Source organism: Drosophila willistoni, chromosome 3R (genome assembly GCF_018902025.1).
Source record: "Drosophila willistoni isolate 14030-0811.24 chromosome 3R, UCI_dwil_1.1, whole genome shotgun sequence".
Lineage (NCBI taxonomy): Eukaryota > Metazoa > Arthropoda > Insecta > Diptera > Drosophilidae > Drosophila > Drosophila willistoni.
In genome coordinates this window covers 15,503,390-15,519,877 of record NC_061086.1, presented here as the reverse complement: position 1 = coordinate 15,519,877, position 16,488 = coordinate 15,503,390, and the positions used below count along the sequence as shown (strand labels likewise).

General features: G+C 41.0%; 4 protein-coding genes across 4 annotated transcripts in view; 2 read left to right on the top strand and 2 right to left on the bottom strand.

Annotated features, from left to right (window-relative positions):
• The first annotated feature begins 65 nt into the window (after positions 1-65).
• Positions 66-1,882, top strand: LOC6650205 (protein HEXIM2). The gene is made up of 3 exons (XM_002074034.4): positions 66-228; positions 396-947; positions 1,016-1,882. The coding sequence occupies exons 1-3, from the start codon at positions 207-209 to the stop codon at positions 1,492-1,494; spliced, it is 1,053 nt and encodes a 350-aa protein (XP_002074070.1). The 5' UTR covers positions 66-206; the 3' UTR covers positions 1,495-1,882.
• LOC6650204 (cell cycle checkpoint protein RAD17) lies at positions 1,879-3,999 on the bottom strand. Its single transcript, XM_002074033.3, has 4 exons — positions 3,908-3,999; positions 3,169-3,851; positions 2,644-3,104; positions 1,879-2,580 (listed from the first exon to the last, which is right to left on the bottom strand). Exons 1-4 carry the CDS (start codon positions 3,920-3,922, stop codon positions 2,138-2,140), a joined length of 1,602 nt encoding a protein of 533 aa, XP_002074069.1. The 5' UTR covers positions 3,923-3,999; the 3' UTR covers positions 1,879-2,137.
• A 119-nt stretch (positions 4,000-4,118) lies between these two features.
• Positions 4,119-16,488, bottom strand: part of LOC6650203 (disintegrin and metalloproteinase domain-containing protein 12) — a 36,162-nt gene continuing 23,792 nt past the window's right edge. The window contains exons 2-8 of the mRNA XM_002074032.4: positions 11,754-11,869; positions 10,526-10,741; positions 10,293-10,444; positions 9,603-9,927; positions 8,193-9,546; positions 7,999-8,128; positions 4,119-6,646 (exon numbers count right to left, since the gene is read on the bottom strand). Of these exons, the coding sequence (XP_002074068.2) occupies positions 4,810-6,646; positions 7,999-8,128; positions 8,193-9,546; positions 9,603-9,927; positions 10,293-10,444; positions 10,526-10,741; positions 11,754-11,869 (4,130 nt within the window). The 3' untranslated portion in view covers positions 4,119-4,809. The remainder of the gene's footprint in view (positions 6,647-7,998; positions 8,129-8,192; positions 9,547-9,602; positions 9,928-10,292; positions 10,445-10,525; positions 10,742-11,753; positions 11,870-16,488) is intronic.
• On the top strand, positions 12,978-15,028 carry LOC6650107. The gene is made up of 3 exons (XM_002074031.4): positions 12,978-14,027; positions 14,089-14,285; positions 14,347-15,028. The coding sequence occupies exons 1-2, from the start codon at positions 12,998-13,000 to the stop codon at positions 14,283-14,285; spliced, it is 1,227 nt and encodes a 408-aa protein (XP_002074067.1). The 5' UTR covers positions 12,978-12,997; the 3' UTR covers positions 14,347-15,028.

Below are 16,488 nucleotides of genomic sequence, written 5' to 3'. Positions count from 1 at the left end.
AAAATATAACGATAGCCTTCGTCTTGTTGTTTATTATCGATGTTTGTGCATTTCAGTGTCATCGGTATTTCGCCAGCTCTAATGGGAAGAAGAGCAAAGGGGAGCCAAAACATTTTATTTAGAACGTTGGAGCTTGACATTTTGCGATTTCGCAAGCTTAGAAAATTGGGTAAAAATTTTTGAAAGAAGCAACAGTGAACTTCGTCATGGCCGAAGCTATCAAACCAGGTAAAATGATGCGATTTAATTCGTGCGAATTTCAGTGATAAATGACAACTATTGTTGTTCTATTTATGCTGCAGTTGCAGTCGTAGAGTTGCTTTCGATAAGATGTTACTGGGCGTCCAAAAGAAAACCGCTTTAAATTGCGTTATATTGTTTATTTGTTGTTTCAGAAAGTTCAACTCAAAGGCCTTTGGATGGAGGCGGAGGAAGGCATATTAGTGCCATGCCCAAGCGAAAGCATAGGCGCGGCAAGAAATCGAAAATGGTGCCTAAGCAGAATAACAAGAATCACGGTCCATCATGGAAACTGGATATGCAGCCCGGATCCAGTGCAGTAGCTGGTGGAGGTGCTGGCAGTGGCGGAGAAGCCAGTAAACGTCACAATGCTCGAGCCAAATTGGTGCGCTCACGATCCCTCCTAGTCCCTTATAATACAAATCGATTTCTGATGGAAGAGCACATGTCGGAACTCCGGAAAGACGACTCCGATGACAATTGCTTTGGCTCGCAAACGGAGGTACTCTTCTTGTCCAAGGAGTTCTCTAATGTGTATGAACGTGCTCGATTGGAACGATTGGACACAATGAGCAAGCAAGAGCTGATCCAGGAATGTCTGCAAATCGAAGATCGATATTCCAAAGCCCAAAATGTATCAAAAGAGTGTGGAGCCAAGGTGCGTAGTTTGGAGGATAAGCTGCGGCAATTGACGCGTGAAAACCAATGTGAGTATACAATGATTGAATATAAACAGAGATAAATCTAATAATCACTACTTCTTTTATTCTCGCAGTTCTGCGTTCACATTTCCTTCGCTCGTGTTCGACCCCTCCCGGTGGACCAGCGGTTGCAGCAGCAGCAGCCGCGGCTGCATCACCACCTTCGGCAGCAGCTCCAACGCCAAGCTCTGCCTCTGAATTACAGGCACGGCAACAGCCACCAAATCAACAACAGCCCACGCCCATGGACTCTTCCAGTGAGGATAGCGAAAGTGATAGTAGCAGTACTACATCGAGCACCACATCGTCCACAACATCTTCGGGCAGCAGCGATGATCATGCCATGGGCGTGGCTGGTCTCAATATAGCCAATGGTCATGTGGAGCGCAGTGCCCACTCATGCAGTCGCAGTCGTTCCCGATCGCGTTCGCCCATTCAGCTTAATGGCCATGCCAATGACGAGGAGCGCAGTCGTCTCTTGGACTCCAATCAAATGGATGATGACGAAAACTCTAATGATGGGGCAACAAATGGCAATCCAGCCACCAAATAAAGAGACAAGCCAAGTCTCCAAAACACCCATGTATATATAGAAGACTCAATCAATGCTAGAATCTAGCACAAATTTTAATAAGCTCCTTGTGTTTAGTACTTAAGTCGCTTGTGAAAATGCTAGAGTTACTGTGTCTTTGTGTGGCCCTTCCTTTCGTAAATATTTATCCAAGCCAAAATTGTATTAGAGATTATGTTTATAATCTAAAACGCTTCACCAGAATATCTCATTGGGTAATGCAGTTCTAATTTACAAGTTTTAATGATTAATCTAAATAATGTCTTTAAGTTGACTGCTTTTTTTTTATCATGTCGGAAGCGTTGCTTTCTCTATCGCTTTTAACGAATGAATATTTTTTAGAAAATAAATTGTTAAATTTTAAACTCGATTAATGGGAATCTTTATTTTTACACTATGCAATAGTAATAGATTTTTATTAAAATGTGATTTGGAATTTCTTTGGAAATCTATAACAGGATTGACACACAAAAGCCTAGAGTTGAAACCTCAATTGATTAGTTAAATAATTTAGCTCTTAATTATTAGCTATCAATTTTTTACATTTTTTTTTCAGTCTAACTTGAATTAATAGGTATGACTAATTATATGTTAAATTAATAACAAAGTAATTACTTTACTAACTTTAATAGCTTTCAAATTCCTCTTTAGTTTTGGCTGCAATGGATTTAACAAAAGAGCTGTATTCGCTGGCGTATTTTGCTTTTGGAATGCCAGCAAATCCAATGCCCAAAAGTTTCTGCTCTAGTGGAGTTACTTGTGGTTGGTTATTTAGGCGTTTTGGTCCACGCACAGGCATCCAACCGCTAATGGGTGAGCTATTGGCCACCATACATCCGCGCACAGCGACATTGAGGGCCCCAACAGCCAACGAGTCGTCACGATATTCCTGCAGGAGAAGATCGGCCAAGGCTATGTCATTGCTAGCCAAGACAACATCTTCTATTTCACGAAAATGTGGTAAATAGTTTGCATGTATAAAGTTGATAAAATTTTTGGGTTCTGTCGAAAAAGCTTCGGCTATTTCCTCAGGACTGTGCTGTAGGCGTTTTTCCCTGTCTTCATTATCTGTGGGCAAAGCAAACTCTATATTAGAGTTCATGGATTTTAGATATTCTTTGATAAGCTTACATTTTGGATTAAAAACCCGACCCAGGGCATGCATTAGGGTTATGGACTCATCCCGTCCAATGAATTTTAATGTGCTTTGGGCTTTACGTTTGCGGCCTTTACTGACCACGCTAACATCGAGCTGTTTAACAGGTATATTTGGTACACCTTTTAGGGAACCAAAATGCAGATTAATCAAAGCGTTGCGTATATCACCCTGGGCGCCGACCACAATTGAGTCCACGACAGATTGGGTGGGAACTTTGTAGATGGCCTTGTTTTGATCTTGTTGCATTAGGGAACAAAATCGCTTCATTGACTTTTGCATAATGGTTGAGGCAATGGAATTAAAGCTAATGTGAGTAATACGATGTTTGGCCTTCAGCTGGTCGGTAAAGAGCTTGTAACTGATGTTTAAGCCACGCGATTTAGAATCAGCCACAATAAAGACCAAAGGAGATTTGCCATAGCTAGCATATTCGCTGTAGGAACCACAAGAAATCACAATAATTGAAAGAGTTTTAGCATATTTATCTATAGACTCACTCGATTAGTTCTTCAAAGATGGTTTGACCATCGTTGAGTAAGAAATTGGGAAAATCCTCGACCAATAAGAGTCGTTTATTTTGCTTGTCCAGCAGTGATTTATAACGTGATGCACGTAATAGGAAACTTTTGAATGCCTCCAACTGGGAGCCCACGTAGGAGTTTCCATTACTTTGGTCCCCCAAGGCATTCACAACCTCGCAGTCAACGGGATTAATCCATTCCTGTATCTGATAATTAAATTCCTGTGCCAGGACGCGCAATGTCGCAGTCTTGCCAGCTCCCGAAGGTCCTGTCAACAGGCACATTTGTGCGGGATACTTCTTACGCATTGCTTCGCAATGGCGCAGCCAATCCCGCAATTCTTCGACTTTCTTTGGATGTATGGCCAGTTCATCGCTTTGACTGGGTGCAAAATTCTCCATCCAATTATCATTCGCTAGAGCAGGCAATTCCCTTTTATCGTCATCATCCTCTGTGATGGTTAAGTCTACTATGGTTGTTGGCGTCCCAACGGCACTGGCATCCAGCGTCTCCTTTGGCTTTCGCGCTCTCGTTGTTGCTGTTGTTTTTCCAACCGTTGAGCTACTCCTGGTCCGCCTCGCTGGAGTTGCTGTGTCTATCACAGAAGTACTCTTTGGCGTGGAGTCCAGTTGGCTAAAGGCCGATGCCACCCAAGCTTTCTAAAGGATTTACATCGTTTTAAGCACATAATTTCAAATTTATTTAAATTGTTTACCTTTCGTGCGCTCATTTGGACTTCTTAATAGAGATGGTAAAAGTATCGATATAACCATCGATTGGCAACAACTATCGATATTTTTTTTATCAAACCAAACGTTACGTTATATTTTAAAAACTCTAATAAATTTCCAAAATTTATATTGAAAATATTTCCAAAGAATCATTTCACTCGATCTTTTGCAATAAATGAAACACATTTCCATACATTTCGTTTAATTAATTACGTATATTTAAACATAACGTCTGTATTTGTTTTTTTTTTTACATTCTGATGAAACATTACTTTTGCGTTTTGTTAATGACATTTAGAATCTTGAATTGATTTCGTTTAGTTCCAATTGATTTTGTGATATATTGGCGCTTAACAACTGCTGTACAACACATTATCTAGGAATTTATTTGCTTTAATTGTGGACTGACTATTCGATCGTTTGTAGTTAATGGATTAATTAACTAGGCGGATCAGAGTATCGTGTTTATTGTTTAATTTTTGATTTCTTCTTGTGACATTTTAACTTCTTTGGTTTTTATTTACAAAAGCATATACATAAATACATATACATGTACAATACATCAATAAGGATTATTATCATAATCATATCATATCAATTAAGCACTAAATTAAAACTTCACACGCAGAGCTTAAAAATTAATCATTGAGATACTTAAAAGCACGTATTTAATTTAATTTAAGCAACGCCTTAAAGTCTAACTAGAAAGATGATGATCATCATCATCAATATCTTCTTGATAGGAATGAATTTTTAACGACAAGGGTAATCCCTTGTGGGGCATTGGATTAGGAGTGTAGAGGGAGGCGTCGTTAAAGGGTAGTCAGTGCAATGTGAAATTTGATCGTAGTCAATCTGGCGGCGATTGCTTCAGTCAGCCATTTAATTATTTGCGCTGCTCAAAACGTTGAGTCAACGATGCAATATTGGACTTTAGCGCCCCAGACGCTGGTGTCCCCATTGCTTGCGCTGTGCTATTCACTGTGGGCGGCGTGGGAGCGGCAGTTGCTGACGCTGAGGTGGCCCCGCCACTAGGACTACGCTTTAGCCCGCCGCTGAACGATGGCTTCGCCGACAGCGGTTTGGGCTTCTGTATGGTGGCCGGGGCCGGCACTCCATTGGGCAGTGTTTTTGCTTGTGTCTTTGTGAAGGACTTGGGACGCATGCCAGAGCCAGGTTGGCCACTTTGGCTGTTTGTGCGTGTGACTTGTGCCTGGCTTTGGTTAGTTGCTTTTGGTATCACCTTACCGGATCCAGCCGGAGCCGGCTTGAAGCTAGAGAATGCTGGCGATGGTGATATGTCAGATCGTGTAGGAGCCACTCGAGCGACCGGCGCATTAACGGCCGGAGACCGTAAATATGTGGGAGCAGCAGCTTGCTTATCCTCCGCACTGGAGATTACGGTGGATGCAGGCTTGGGCGGCGCTGGACGCTGTGGACTTCGCGGTGTTTCTGCTAGAGATGCTTCTGTTGGTGATCCTGGAGCGGGTTTGCCCGAGTAAATGGAGTCACCATTTAATTTCTCAAACTCATTGACTATTTCACCCAAAAGACCCATGTCCCCGCTGCCATTACTGGCCATACTGGCTACCAAATCACTGCGCTTCAATGTCTGTGCCGCTGGGGGAATCTCATCGATGACTGAGTAGATGTCATCGTTGGAGGCCCGCAATGGGACAGCTTTCTCTACAAACTCACAATCATCGTAGGTGTTCTCTACTGTGGTCTGTGCTGTGGCCACCGGCAATTGATAGCCTGATGAAGTGGTGGAATTAGTTTTCTTGATCAATGGCGGGGGACGTGGAGGTGGAGATTTTGGCCGCGTTGTGGTATTGCCACTAACTGTGCTATTGGGACGTCCGGGAGGCGAGCGCATTGAGCCAAATGTCTGCAATTGTGCCTTCTTGGTGGGTGAGCGCATAGACTGAGCACGTTTAACCAAATTCTTGGTTTCCTCTTCCCGAGATGGAGGTTCTGAGTCTGAATTTGAGGACTCTGCAGTAGGGGCGCCTGGGACGGGCATGGGCGACGAAATTTCCAGTGTCCTTAATCTCTCCCGATCGATATATGTCTTCTCCTTGAGCGGTGGCTTCTCCTCCTTCTTTAAGAATGAGGCAAAGCGACGTATGGTACCATTCCGGTTCACATTTAATTTGGGATCGGTGTGTAAAGGAACAGGCGGTGCGGGAGCCGAACGTGTGGGTGAAATACTGCCATCTGCCTCAGCACCACCACCATTCAAGGGCACCATGGTAATTGTGCTAGAATCTAGCACTGGTTTCGATATAATTGGACGGGCTGTAGAACCCGGATTTGGCGGTGGAAGTGCTGGAGCTGCCCGCTGCAAGGTCGTTGTGGGTTTCGTAATTTCTCCACTCCCAGCAGCAGCCTCTGTTTTACCTCCTGGCGGTGGTGGTGCTAACCTTTGTGGTACTCCATTGTTGTCTTGCTGCATTGTTGGTTGCACAAATGCCACATTCGGTCCATTGTAGTTACTCGGTGGCGAAGCATCATTTAACGGACGCAGGGTGAATCCCTTGAATTTGCCAAACATTCCAACTGCATTCGGATCGTTCGTATCGATTGGTGTCTTCAGCAGAGCTGAATTCATATCATCTGTGCTACTCGGCGTAGACTTGGGCAATCCATTTCCTTGAGGCGGTCCACTGCCATTTTGATTCGATCGCATCGACGGCTGTTTATTTCCACTGGCTGTCTTCAGGCTGTAAAAGTATATAATTGATTAGTTAAATAAGATATGTTTGGGTTATTTGCTGAAGTGCATAGCATTGTCTGTGTCACATACCAAAGAAAGAAAGTTCATGCGTGCGTAAAGAGTTTAACATTAAAAAACCAACACCAACTCAAGCCGTGGAAATCTACATTTAAATCTTATGTATAACATATAATTGGCAAGACCAACACCCAATTGTTAGAACAAAACATTTATTTTAAAAATTATATAAAATTAAAAATATATAAAGCTAAAATACATTACAAAAAAACAAATGAAACATTCAAACATTGTATATGGCAGTTAATTCAATTGGTTAATTTAAATTATAATACGAACAGATTTAATTGGTGGTTGTGAAAATTTGTTTGGTTTTTGAGTGGGTTTCGGGCAGTTTTGGAAGCACATTTAAAGTTTTTGATACACTTGCAGTGATAAATGTGATAGAGAATTTAAATCACGAGTTTCTTTATGGAATTTCATAAATGTTATTTTTGTAATTTCATTACTAATTGTTTTTAAACTTGGCTTATTTAACTCCCGAAAAAGGAGCGCCAAAAGTGATGGATTCTTGAACTTAAAAGATAATTCTCTCACGATCTTCTACAAGTATATCGCAACTCTTGATCAAGCCAAGCGCATTAAAGTCATGCTAAATTGTTTGTGGCAGCGTTTCTTGCAAATATTCGATATTAGGGTTTGGGGGCGCACCTCGCGGGGTCGCTTTGTATGTATTGGGCGCCCTCGGTTAGGGCTAGAGGATTTGTTGTTGCATGCAGACGCGGAGCCGTGATGTCCAGCTTGCGTCTCAGTGTATTGTTGTTACTGTTGTTTAATGGTGTTTCAGTGTTGTACGAGTTGTTGTTATTGTTGTTCTTGGTGTTGTTATTGTTGCGATGTAGTGGAATTGGTGGGGCAGTGGTTATCTGAGGCGTTGACAGTTTACGTCGCATAACGTTTACAGCAACTGGCTGCACCTCATAATGGCTTTTACTCTTGGGCATGGCAGGCGGATGCACTGCAGCCAAATTAGTGCCTGATTGGCTGGACTTGAAGCGCGGCAATGTGGCATGTATATTAGTTATTGTAGCGGTAACAGGGACAGGGGGTAGCGGTTTAGTGTTAATCAAATTGTTAGTTATTGTGTTATTGATAGATGGTGGTGCGTGTTGTGGTGCAGACGTAGAACTAGTTGTGGTGGGTGAAATAGTAGTGGAGCACGAAGAGATGCCAGCACAGCAGACAGCGGCTGGTGAGCCGCTGCCACTGCTACTGCTACTGCTCCGACTGCTGCTGTTGTTGTTGTTGTTGCTATTGCTGGATGTGGAGGTCGATACATACATATTATCGGCGAGCTTTCCACCGGCGAACAGTTTATTATTACGGCAGTAATAGACCAAACAGACGCAAAGAAAGAGCGGAAGAATCACAAAGAATAGCATAAATATGAAACGCTGGAATCCAACGGTACCTGAAGGAGAGAAAAAAGAGATCTTTAACGAATGCCGCACTTGAGGCGTTTGTCTTTAGCTTACTATTTGAGTCCGCAGCTGGTCCACTGTCTACAGAACCACCGGGACCTGGTCGGGAGCAGGACTCGCCACCGAAGCCCAATTCACAGTGGCAATGACCTCGACTATTGCATACACCCAGATCTTTACAATTGTCCGGACAATCCGATCCTTTGGCTAGTACATCTTTGACAGCTACGCAGCGTTGATCCACACACATTCGATTGTCCCCACACTTTGCCCCATTTGGGGTCAATCCAGGATCGATATTCTGTAGCCCAAGGTCTACAACGGCCGAACGGCAGGCCACAATCTTGCGATCATGACTGACATAGGAGTGTGACAGGACAGCAGCCGATTCCATGCCGAATTCGAGACGCTCATTCAAATGGATGCAGTGCAACATGCCACAATTGACATGCTCTGTGGCACACGGCACGTAGGTTTTGTTGACACGATTGTAACCACAATTGCCGAGACGATTGCCCTCCTTGTTCTTGTAGTAACAATGCTCGGAATTATCTCCAGTGGGTCCCCACAGAACGCGACACTGATTGCCATGGGAGCGACAATTTCCATGGAAACAATAGGCCTGACCGCCATCACAGGGTTCCGCATCACGTCGATAGACATCCTTGGGACAATACTCCGACTCTCCGGTGCAATACTCTGGCAGGTCGCATTCATTCTCCGCCTCGCGGCACGGTTTGCCTGCCATTTTGGGTCGGCACGTATCCAAGTCACAGCATTCGCCGGTGGCACATGAGGCATTCGAGTGCAGCATACAAGTGTGGGCATTGCAACAAGTGTTCTCACAGTGGTTCGGCAGACCACAGTCGCATTGCTCGCCAGGCTCGACGAAACCATTGCCGCACTGCGGCGAATCGAACAACCTCTCGGGCTTGTTGCGTAGGCAATAGTTCATACCACGCGAGAAGGCAATCGTTAGCTGATCGATGCTGCAGCTGCTCCAATGCACTGGAACCACTGCAGTACTGGAGGCAGCCATGACGCATTTCTCATCTGGACAATGGCAATCGGGCGAATCGTGCTCCATGCCAAAGTTGTGACCCATCTCATGGGCCATGGTAGTGGCCACAACGGCCAAAATCTGGCTGTGTTGCATGCTCACTCCGCCCGAATACTCGTACGTGCAGATGGGTCCTTTCAGAGCCTTGCCAACTACTCCGCCGGCAAAGGTCTCTTTGGTCAACAGTTGGGCATTGTCATTGGGATGCTCCAGCACTAGTTTAGTGCTTCGATAGTTGAGGAAATTTCGAAGTGTGACATCGCCATCGCTTGAGAATTCGATTTCGTTTGATTCGTTCCATATAACCACGCCCACCAACGCCACAAATATATTGAGCGGTTCGTAGAGCTAAAAAGGATACAACATTTAGTTAAAGGAAGACATGGAAATTGGTGTTGACTTACCGCATTAACTATATTGGCCAGATCCTTGCAATGCTGATGCACTTTTTTGGTATTTTCACCGAAATGTTTATACACTTTATTATCCACCACAATGACCAATTCCACATAGCTGGAGTACTTGTTGGCATTGTAGGGACCACGTATCAGATGGCCCACTTCTTCGACATCGCGCCGTCTTCTTCGCAGGAACATGCGTTGGAATTCCCCGCCATCTAAACGTTGGGGTATCGACGGTTCCTCATTCTCCCATTCCCTGTCATGGTTGTGGTTGTCCTTGTGGCTGTCATAGCCACAGGTGGCATTCTTTTGCACCATATCTGCGTGACTGTAAAACAAATCAAAGGTAATTTGATATTTCCGTGGCCAAAAAAAAAGGAAAACAGAACAACTTATTAACAACGGAAGTGGAAGCGACCCATAAACATAATGAATTAACGGGTCTATCCAGGGGAAAGACAGAGAGACGTTGGCAAAGTCAACGAGCCAATAAAACAAATATTTGTGGCCCACAAATAGGCAAACTTTCAGATAGCAAACTGTGACCCCCTGCCATAAACACGACAAGTAAGTAAATATCAGGCAAGGGGTAACAACAAGCAAACCCATTTTACAATTAGATAAGCGCCAGCTAGGGATGAAACTACCTACTTCTAGTAGTCTCTGAGTCCATTTTGTTGTTAATTAACTCACCTGAGCAGAAAATGGTCATCCAGCAATCGGCCAGTGCCATCGATGTGTGGATGTATGAAATACGTTTCCCTGCCATCAAAGACAACGCCATTGAGTCCACCATTACAGGTGGAGAGAGCCACTTTTGAATCCGCTTGGCCGTGTATGTGACCCTGAAGCAAAAATTCCAATTGAAAATTGCCATCAAAACCACTTCCTCCTCCACCAAACCAATTGGGCTGGCAGAAACTCACCTGATAGTGACATAAATCAACTTCAGTCTTGGTAAAATTGCGAACCACATTGCCAACTGGTCCATGTCCGTTGCTTTTAGCTGCCAGTTTACTGGCATTCTGATAGCGAAGGAAATGAGTATCCGGCAAAAGACGATCATTGCGGAGTAGTTCGATTTGTATGCGTTGCCCCTGATGCAAATAGCTCAGGGTTATATGTTGAGCGTGCAGACCATCCTAGTTAGGTTAGATAACAAGATTAAGCCATTAAAAAGGTGTAATATTATTTCATTTTTGCATGCAAATTGTGGGCGTGTTGGTCCCCTCCCTCTGCCCACATTTAAGGTGCGAATGTGTAAAGGACACGTGGTTGTAAATATCTCTGGATTGGGGTTGGTCGTTGTAGCTAATTAAAATGGGGTTTGCCAGCGTTTGTCCTGACGCGCCCAAAGGGCATTAAGACCACACAGCAAACCAACCACAAAATCCCCCACCAAAACAGTTGAAAATATTTTGCACAAATTTACATACTTTTTTTTTTTTTTAGCTAATTTTCCAGCAGCTTAAATTGTATATTCTTTTGGCAAAAGTTAATCTCTGACTTGTTGCCCTTGGTTTCTTGATAAAAGGGTTTGTTTCTGACTTTTAAATGCTCGAAAATAATTAGTTTTTCAACTTTATAAGGAAAAATGGAGCATATTCATTTTAGTCAGACGTTTGCAAAAGCAGCAAGAATTAGATTAGATTATATTAATTCCAGAACAGAAGACTGTAAAGTATCTTAACCCTTTTTAGCTACTTCTGCCGCAAACGATTATCAATCTAAACTAATAGTGTGACTAATTTGCTCTAACTTTGCGAATTTGTTAATCTATGATTTGAAAGAACTTATTTACATTTCTGGTAAAAGTTCATGGAAAATCCTGTGATCCCTTTTTCAGTTAGGTAACACCCTAAACTGCCTAAACAATTTGCCAACGTTTAATGCGACGTTTGAAAAGTTTCCAAGTGTATTACAATAACGGGATGGCCAAAGTTAACCCAATCCAACCTGGTTCTAAATTAAACTTTCAATGTAAACTTGGCAGTTTATTTTGCTTAACTCCTTTTGATAATAGCTGAGAATAATTAAAATTGCTTACGGTAAGCTTTTAGCTGGCATTTTATATGGTAGTGCGAATAAACTTGATTTTCAATTAACTCGTCTACAGTAAATTCTTGCCAAATATATATAGTTTGGACTACTTACAGCTGCATCCAATGTGCTCTGAAGAGAGCGTTTAGTTCGTCCATGTTGCACTTTGGGCCTTATCACAGTGTGAGTTGTAAACTCATTAAGGGCAGGAAAATAGTTACCAATGTATGCTGGAAAAAAGGAGAGGAAAAAAAACACAGAAATCATTAATAAAGCCTAACGATGTAAATGCTGTTAATTATCAACTTATTACTTATTGTCAAACATGGCAAATGGAGAATAAAGGCCACACCCGAAACGACTGTCTGTAATGTTGTCTCTCTAATAGGCTTAAAGTCAACGCCTCTGGGCCAACAGCGAAACGACGAAACGAGATTTCTACTCTAATGATTACTTATCAGTGTGGGGAACTTGTCTACATCAATTAATTCGATGCTAAGTATTCCAGAATGGTGAAATAGAACTACATACATTCATATATACTCATCACACTCACAATGAATATAAATCTAGTGTTTGCTATTTATTAGACAATGGTTTTGTTTATTTTTTATCTTAATTACCTTTAGTTCCATCATATTATAAAAGATAAGCTTAATTAGTGGTTGCTATTTTTATGTCCTGAATCGTTTTAATAGAATATACTTTGGCATAGTTGCCCAAAAGATACTCTCACTCTCACTCTCACTATGAATAAACCAAAATATAATTACTAACAATAAGTAAGCATTAGTAGTTTCATATTTTAGCTAATTGTTATAGGTAAATGGGATAGATATCTGCACAAATCTAATCTAAAATCAGATATCTCAGAAACATTAATAACCTCAAGCACTATTAGAATACAGGGTATGTTTAAAGTCGAAGTAAATTGTCGTTATCGTTGCATATTTGAGAGATTTCGCAAGTAGTCGAAATGATATTTGAAGCATTCTACAATTCCGTTTTTATATTTTTATACTTTTATTAAGTTAAAGTCATGTGAGTGGTAATGTATTTGACTATTACATAACAAGATCCCTAATAGATTGAACGACTAGAGGTTCTAGAATACAACAGAATACAGTGGAGGGCATACAGTTAGGAAGAGATACAGATGAATAGAGATTCAGGAGTGGCCATAAAATCCAAGCACCATATAATGCAGCACACCTCAGTCACGTTATGTAGTTAGATTGTCTATCAAGGTTAGAATAATCATACAGATAAGAGTAGTGTTTTGTTTTGGTTTTTTTTTTATAAAATCATTTGCCTCGACAGCAAGTGGCAGTTAGTAGAGCTGCAACAGTCGTTAGAGAATGCTGCCCGAATGGTTAACCGAGTTGTATATTCAGTCTAAACTGAGAATTTACTATAAGGACAATGGGTTGAAAGTCCTTAAACTGTGGTCGAAGCCAGCCTCGGGCAAAGGTGACAACTGGGTGGGGGTTATGACGCGTATCCATGTGGATTTCCAACGAAGCAATGAGAATGCCGTGCAGAAAGAAACATATTTGCTGAAGGAAGGATGCTCCAAGGATGCCCCACAGTCAAAGCTCTTTATAGATTACGAAGTCTATACTCGAGAGATGGATATGTATGAGTTTGTGTTGCCCAAGATGTCAGAGATTCTGCTTGAAGTGGGTATCACTGATAAAATGCATGCTAATGCCATTTGTGTGGATCGTGAGCATGAAATCATGATTCTCGAGGATTTGGCACCACTCAAATATATCAATGCGGATCGTGTTAAGCAATTGGATCTGTCACATGCTGAGCTTACAATTGACATGTTGGCCAAGTTCCATGCTGCCGCAACAGTGCTAAAACAGCGCCATCCTGAATCGATGCCTCCGAAACTTCTAGTCAATTACTTTTCCCGTGATCGCGATGGCTATAAACGGGTATTCACTGGTCTCTTTAAGGCGCTGTTGCGCTATGTGAAGAGTGAACCAAAATTGGAGTCACGCTACTATCACAAATTGGAGCGTACCCTCACCAATCTGATGGAGTACGCAGCTCGCGCTCATGATGTCAATGATCAGGACTTGCAGACTCTGCTTCATGGTGATTGCTGGACCACCAACATAATGTTTCAATATGATAGTCAAGGACAACCGAGATCTGTGGTCCCAATCGATTTTCAATTTAGTGTAATCACTTCACCAGTCTTGGACTTACACTATTTCTTTAGTACATCCCTTCAGGAGGATGTGAGGATCAGACAATTGGAATTGGTGCAGCGACATTATTATGCTTTAAGACAGAATCTGGAGAAGCTCAACTATAAGGGCAACATTCCCAGTTTATTTGAATATCAATTGGAATTTCAGAAACGGCATTTCTTTGGTATGTTTCAAAAGTTACTTTGCAAATGCAAATCGATATTAACTATCAAAATTTTTTCCAGCTGTTTTTGTGTCTTTGGTATTCCAACCGTTTATGGTATATCAGGGTGAAGTTTTGGGAGAATTTGTTGATTTCTATGAGAATACACCACAGGCCATAAAATTCCAGGACTCTCTATATAGCACAGCAAAGGCTCACGAAATTGTGGCAAAAATGCTACCCATATTCGATGCCAAAGGACTCTTAGATGATCAATAAGTAAGTTGTAATTACATATAGAAATTATGTTATGATAAAGCTTAATCGTTTCTTTTTCTAGTTGTCGCAGAAATCAAACAAAGAATAGATTGTCTTTGGCTTAAATCGTTTGAAAAACTCTCGAAAACATATTCGAACACTGACTGCAAGACTTCGAAGTAGAGTAAAAGGATATAGTCAACTGATCTGAATGAAATTCACCTTAATAATTTAATAAATTCAGTTGCCTTAACTGAAAGTTGACGAGCTGCTTTTACCGATTAGCCAGTTAAATGCATCTTTTAATGGAATTTGTTTAAAAAAGAGAACATTCAAGTAATAATTAAGGGAAATAAGAAAATCACACAAAATTTTAGGCTAGACAAAAGCACGTTTCTTTCATTCCTTGAACTGAATTTTGATATATGGCCCTGGGCAATGACTAAAATTAGCAAGTTCATAAATTATATTCTACATAGAAACAGATTTAGCCATCGTTGTGGAAGCTAAAACACAAAAAAGAAACAAAAAAAAAAATATAACACGTCTAATTAGGGCCGCTCAGCTCAGACACCCGAGTATGAAAATGAAGATGATGAGGGTAAGATTGGGGACGAGGATGTGGATGAGTGTATCTTGCAGATACAGTTCTTCAGATATTTCGCAAAATACGAGGTGACGAGGCCCTTGTGGTGGCCCATAGGGGTATAATCACTTAGCTAGCTGAGAAAACAATAAACCACAGCAAAACAACCAAAAAGAAATAGTTTCCCCCTACAAAACTCATTTGTTGTTTAGCTTCTGTTAAGTCCACAGCATTTACCAGTCAGTGAGACAGGCGGTCGTCGGTCCTCTCAACTTGTTCAAAAGTCACTTTCCAGCGCCAAATGTCACACGCGTCAGAGTTTTTGTCTCATGACAGGAGCAACAACAACAAGAACACCAACAACAGAAATGTTGAAAGTACCAAAAAAAGATTTTGTGTTTTATTATTACCACGCCCCTCCCCACACACACACACGCACAGAGACAAAATGATGATGAAGAGCTGCTGCTGGGCAACTTGTCGTGTTTTTTTTGTTTTTTGTGCTATAAGCCGATTTCTCCCTATTTGGCAACACTTTGTTGTTGATTTTTTTTTTGGTTTTTGGTTTTTTGGTTTTCGGCTTTGTTTGCTGTCACTTTGTGTCTCCAGTTGCAAGAGATTTGTAAGTGACATTCGGTGAAAAGAAGCTCTTGGGGGTCAGAGAACAGTTGCAAAATGATTTGAATGAATCAAAAAAAGCAAAAAAATTTAAGAAACGTTTTGCTTTAAGCTTTTAGTTGGTTGGATTAACCATAGTATAGGGCACTAGTCTCAGTTCTCCCCTGTTAGATAGGAACTTTCTCTAGTTGCTAAATAAAACCATTAAGAAATGATTTAGAATAAGCTTTGAGTGTGTTAATTATTCATTGATTTATATAAAAAACTTATGGGTTTTTTTTTATATATTTTCATGCTTCTAGATAGTTTTTATGTGGTTTGTTTATAAATGAAAACTTTTACGATTGTTTATTTAATTATTAAATTTTACAGTTTTATAAACATTGCAAATATGTATTTAAAAGAGATTTCAATATTAAAGACAAAGAGCTTAGCCATCAACATATTAAAGTCCAAGTAAATAACTAAAATTAAGCCCATTGATTTGATGGCTTTTTCCTTTGACCATATTAAATAAAGGCAAAGCCGACTTACAGATACATACATATATGTATGTATGTATGTATATTTATCTATTCCCAATGAGAAATGAAAGGAAAACTAAAAATTATTTAATGGCTAAAGCAGCCTAATGACTTGCAGACTAATGAAAATGCCCTTGGGATGGGAAATGTATAGATTTGAATACTAAAAGGAACTTTTCTTTAGGTGTGGAATTTGTATGGGAAAAGTAATTAAGCTCAAATAAAAGCATGTGATTGATAGCCAACTAGAATAGAAAACTAATGATAAACTTAATTGATATTAATTAATGGGTTAAATATTGGGGTGAAGTAAATTTAGCATGTATATCACACACTTTAAAAATAGCAAGAAAATGCATTTTCACACTGATAAGAGTGAATCTCAATTGTTGGGCAAATGGCGCCAGAAGGGCGCCTCAAGGACCTTTCCACATGAAGTGGAAAACTCATTAAAACTAGAACATGAGAAAAAAGAAGGAAACGAGGAAAAGAAATT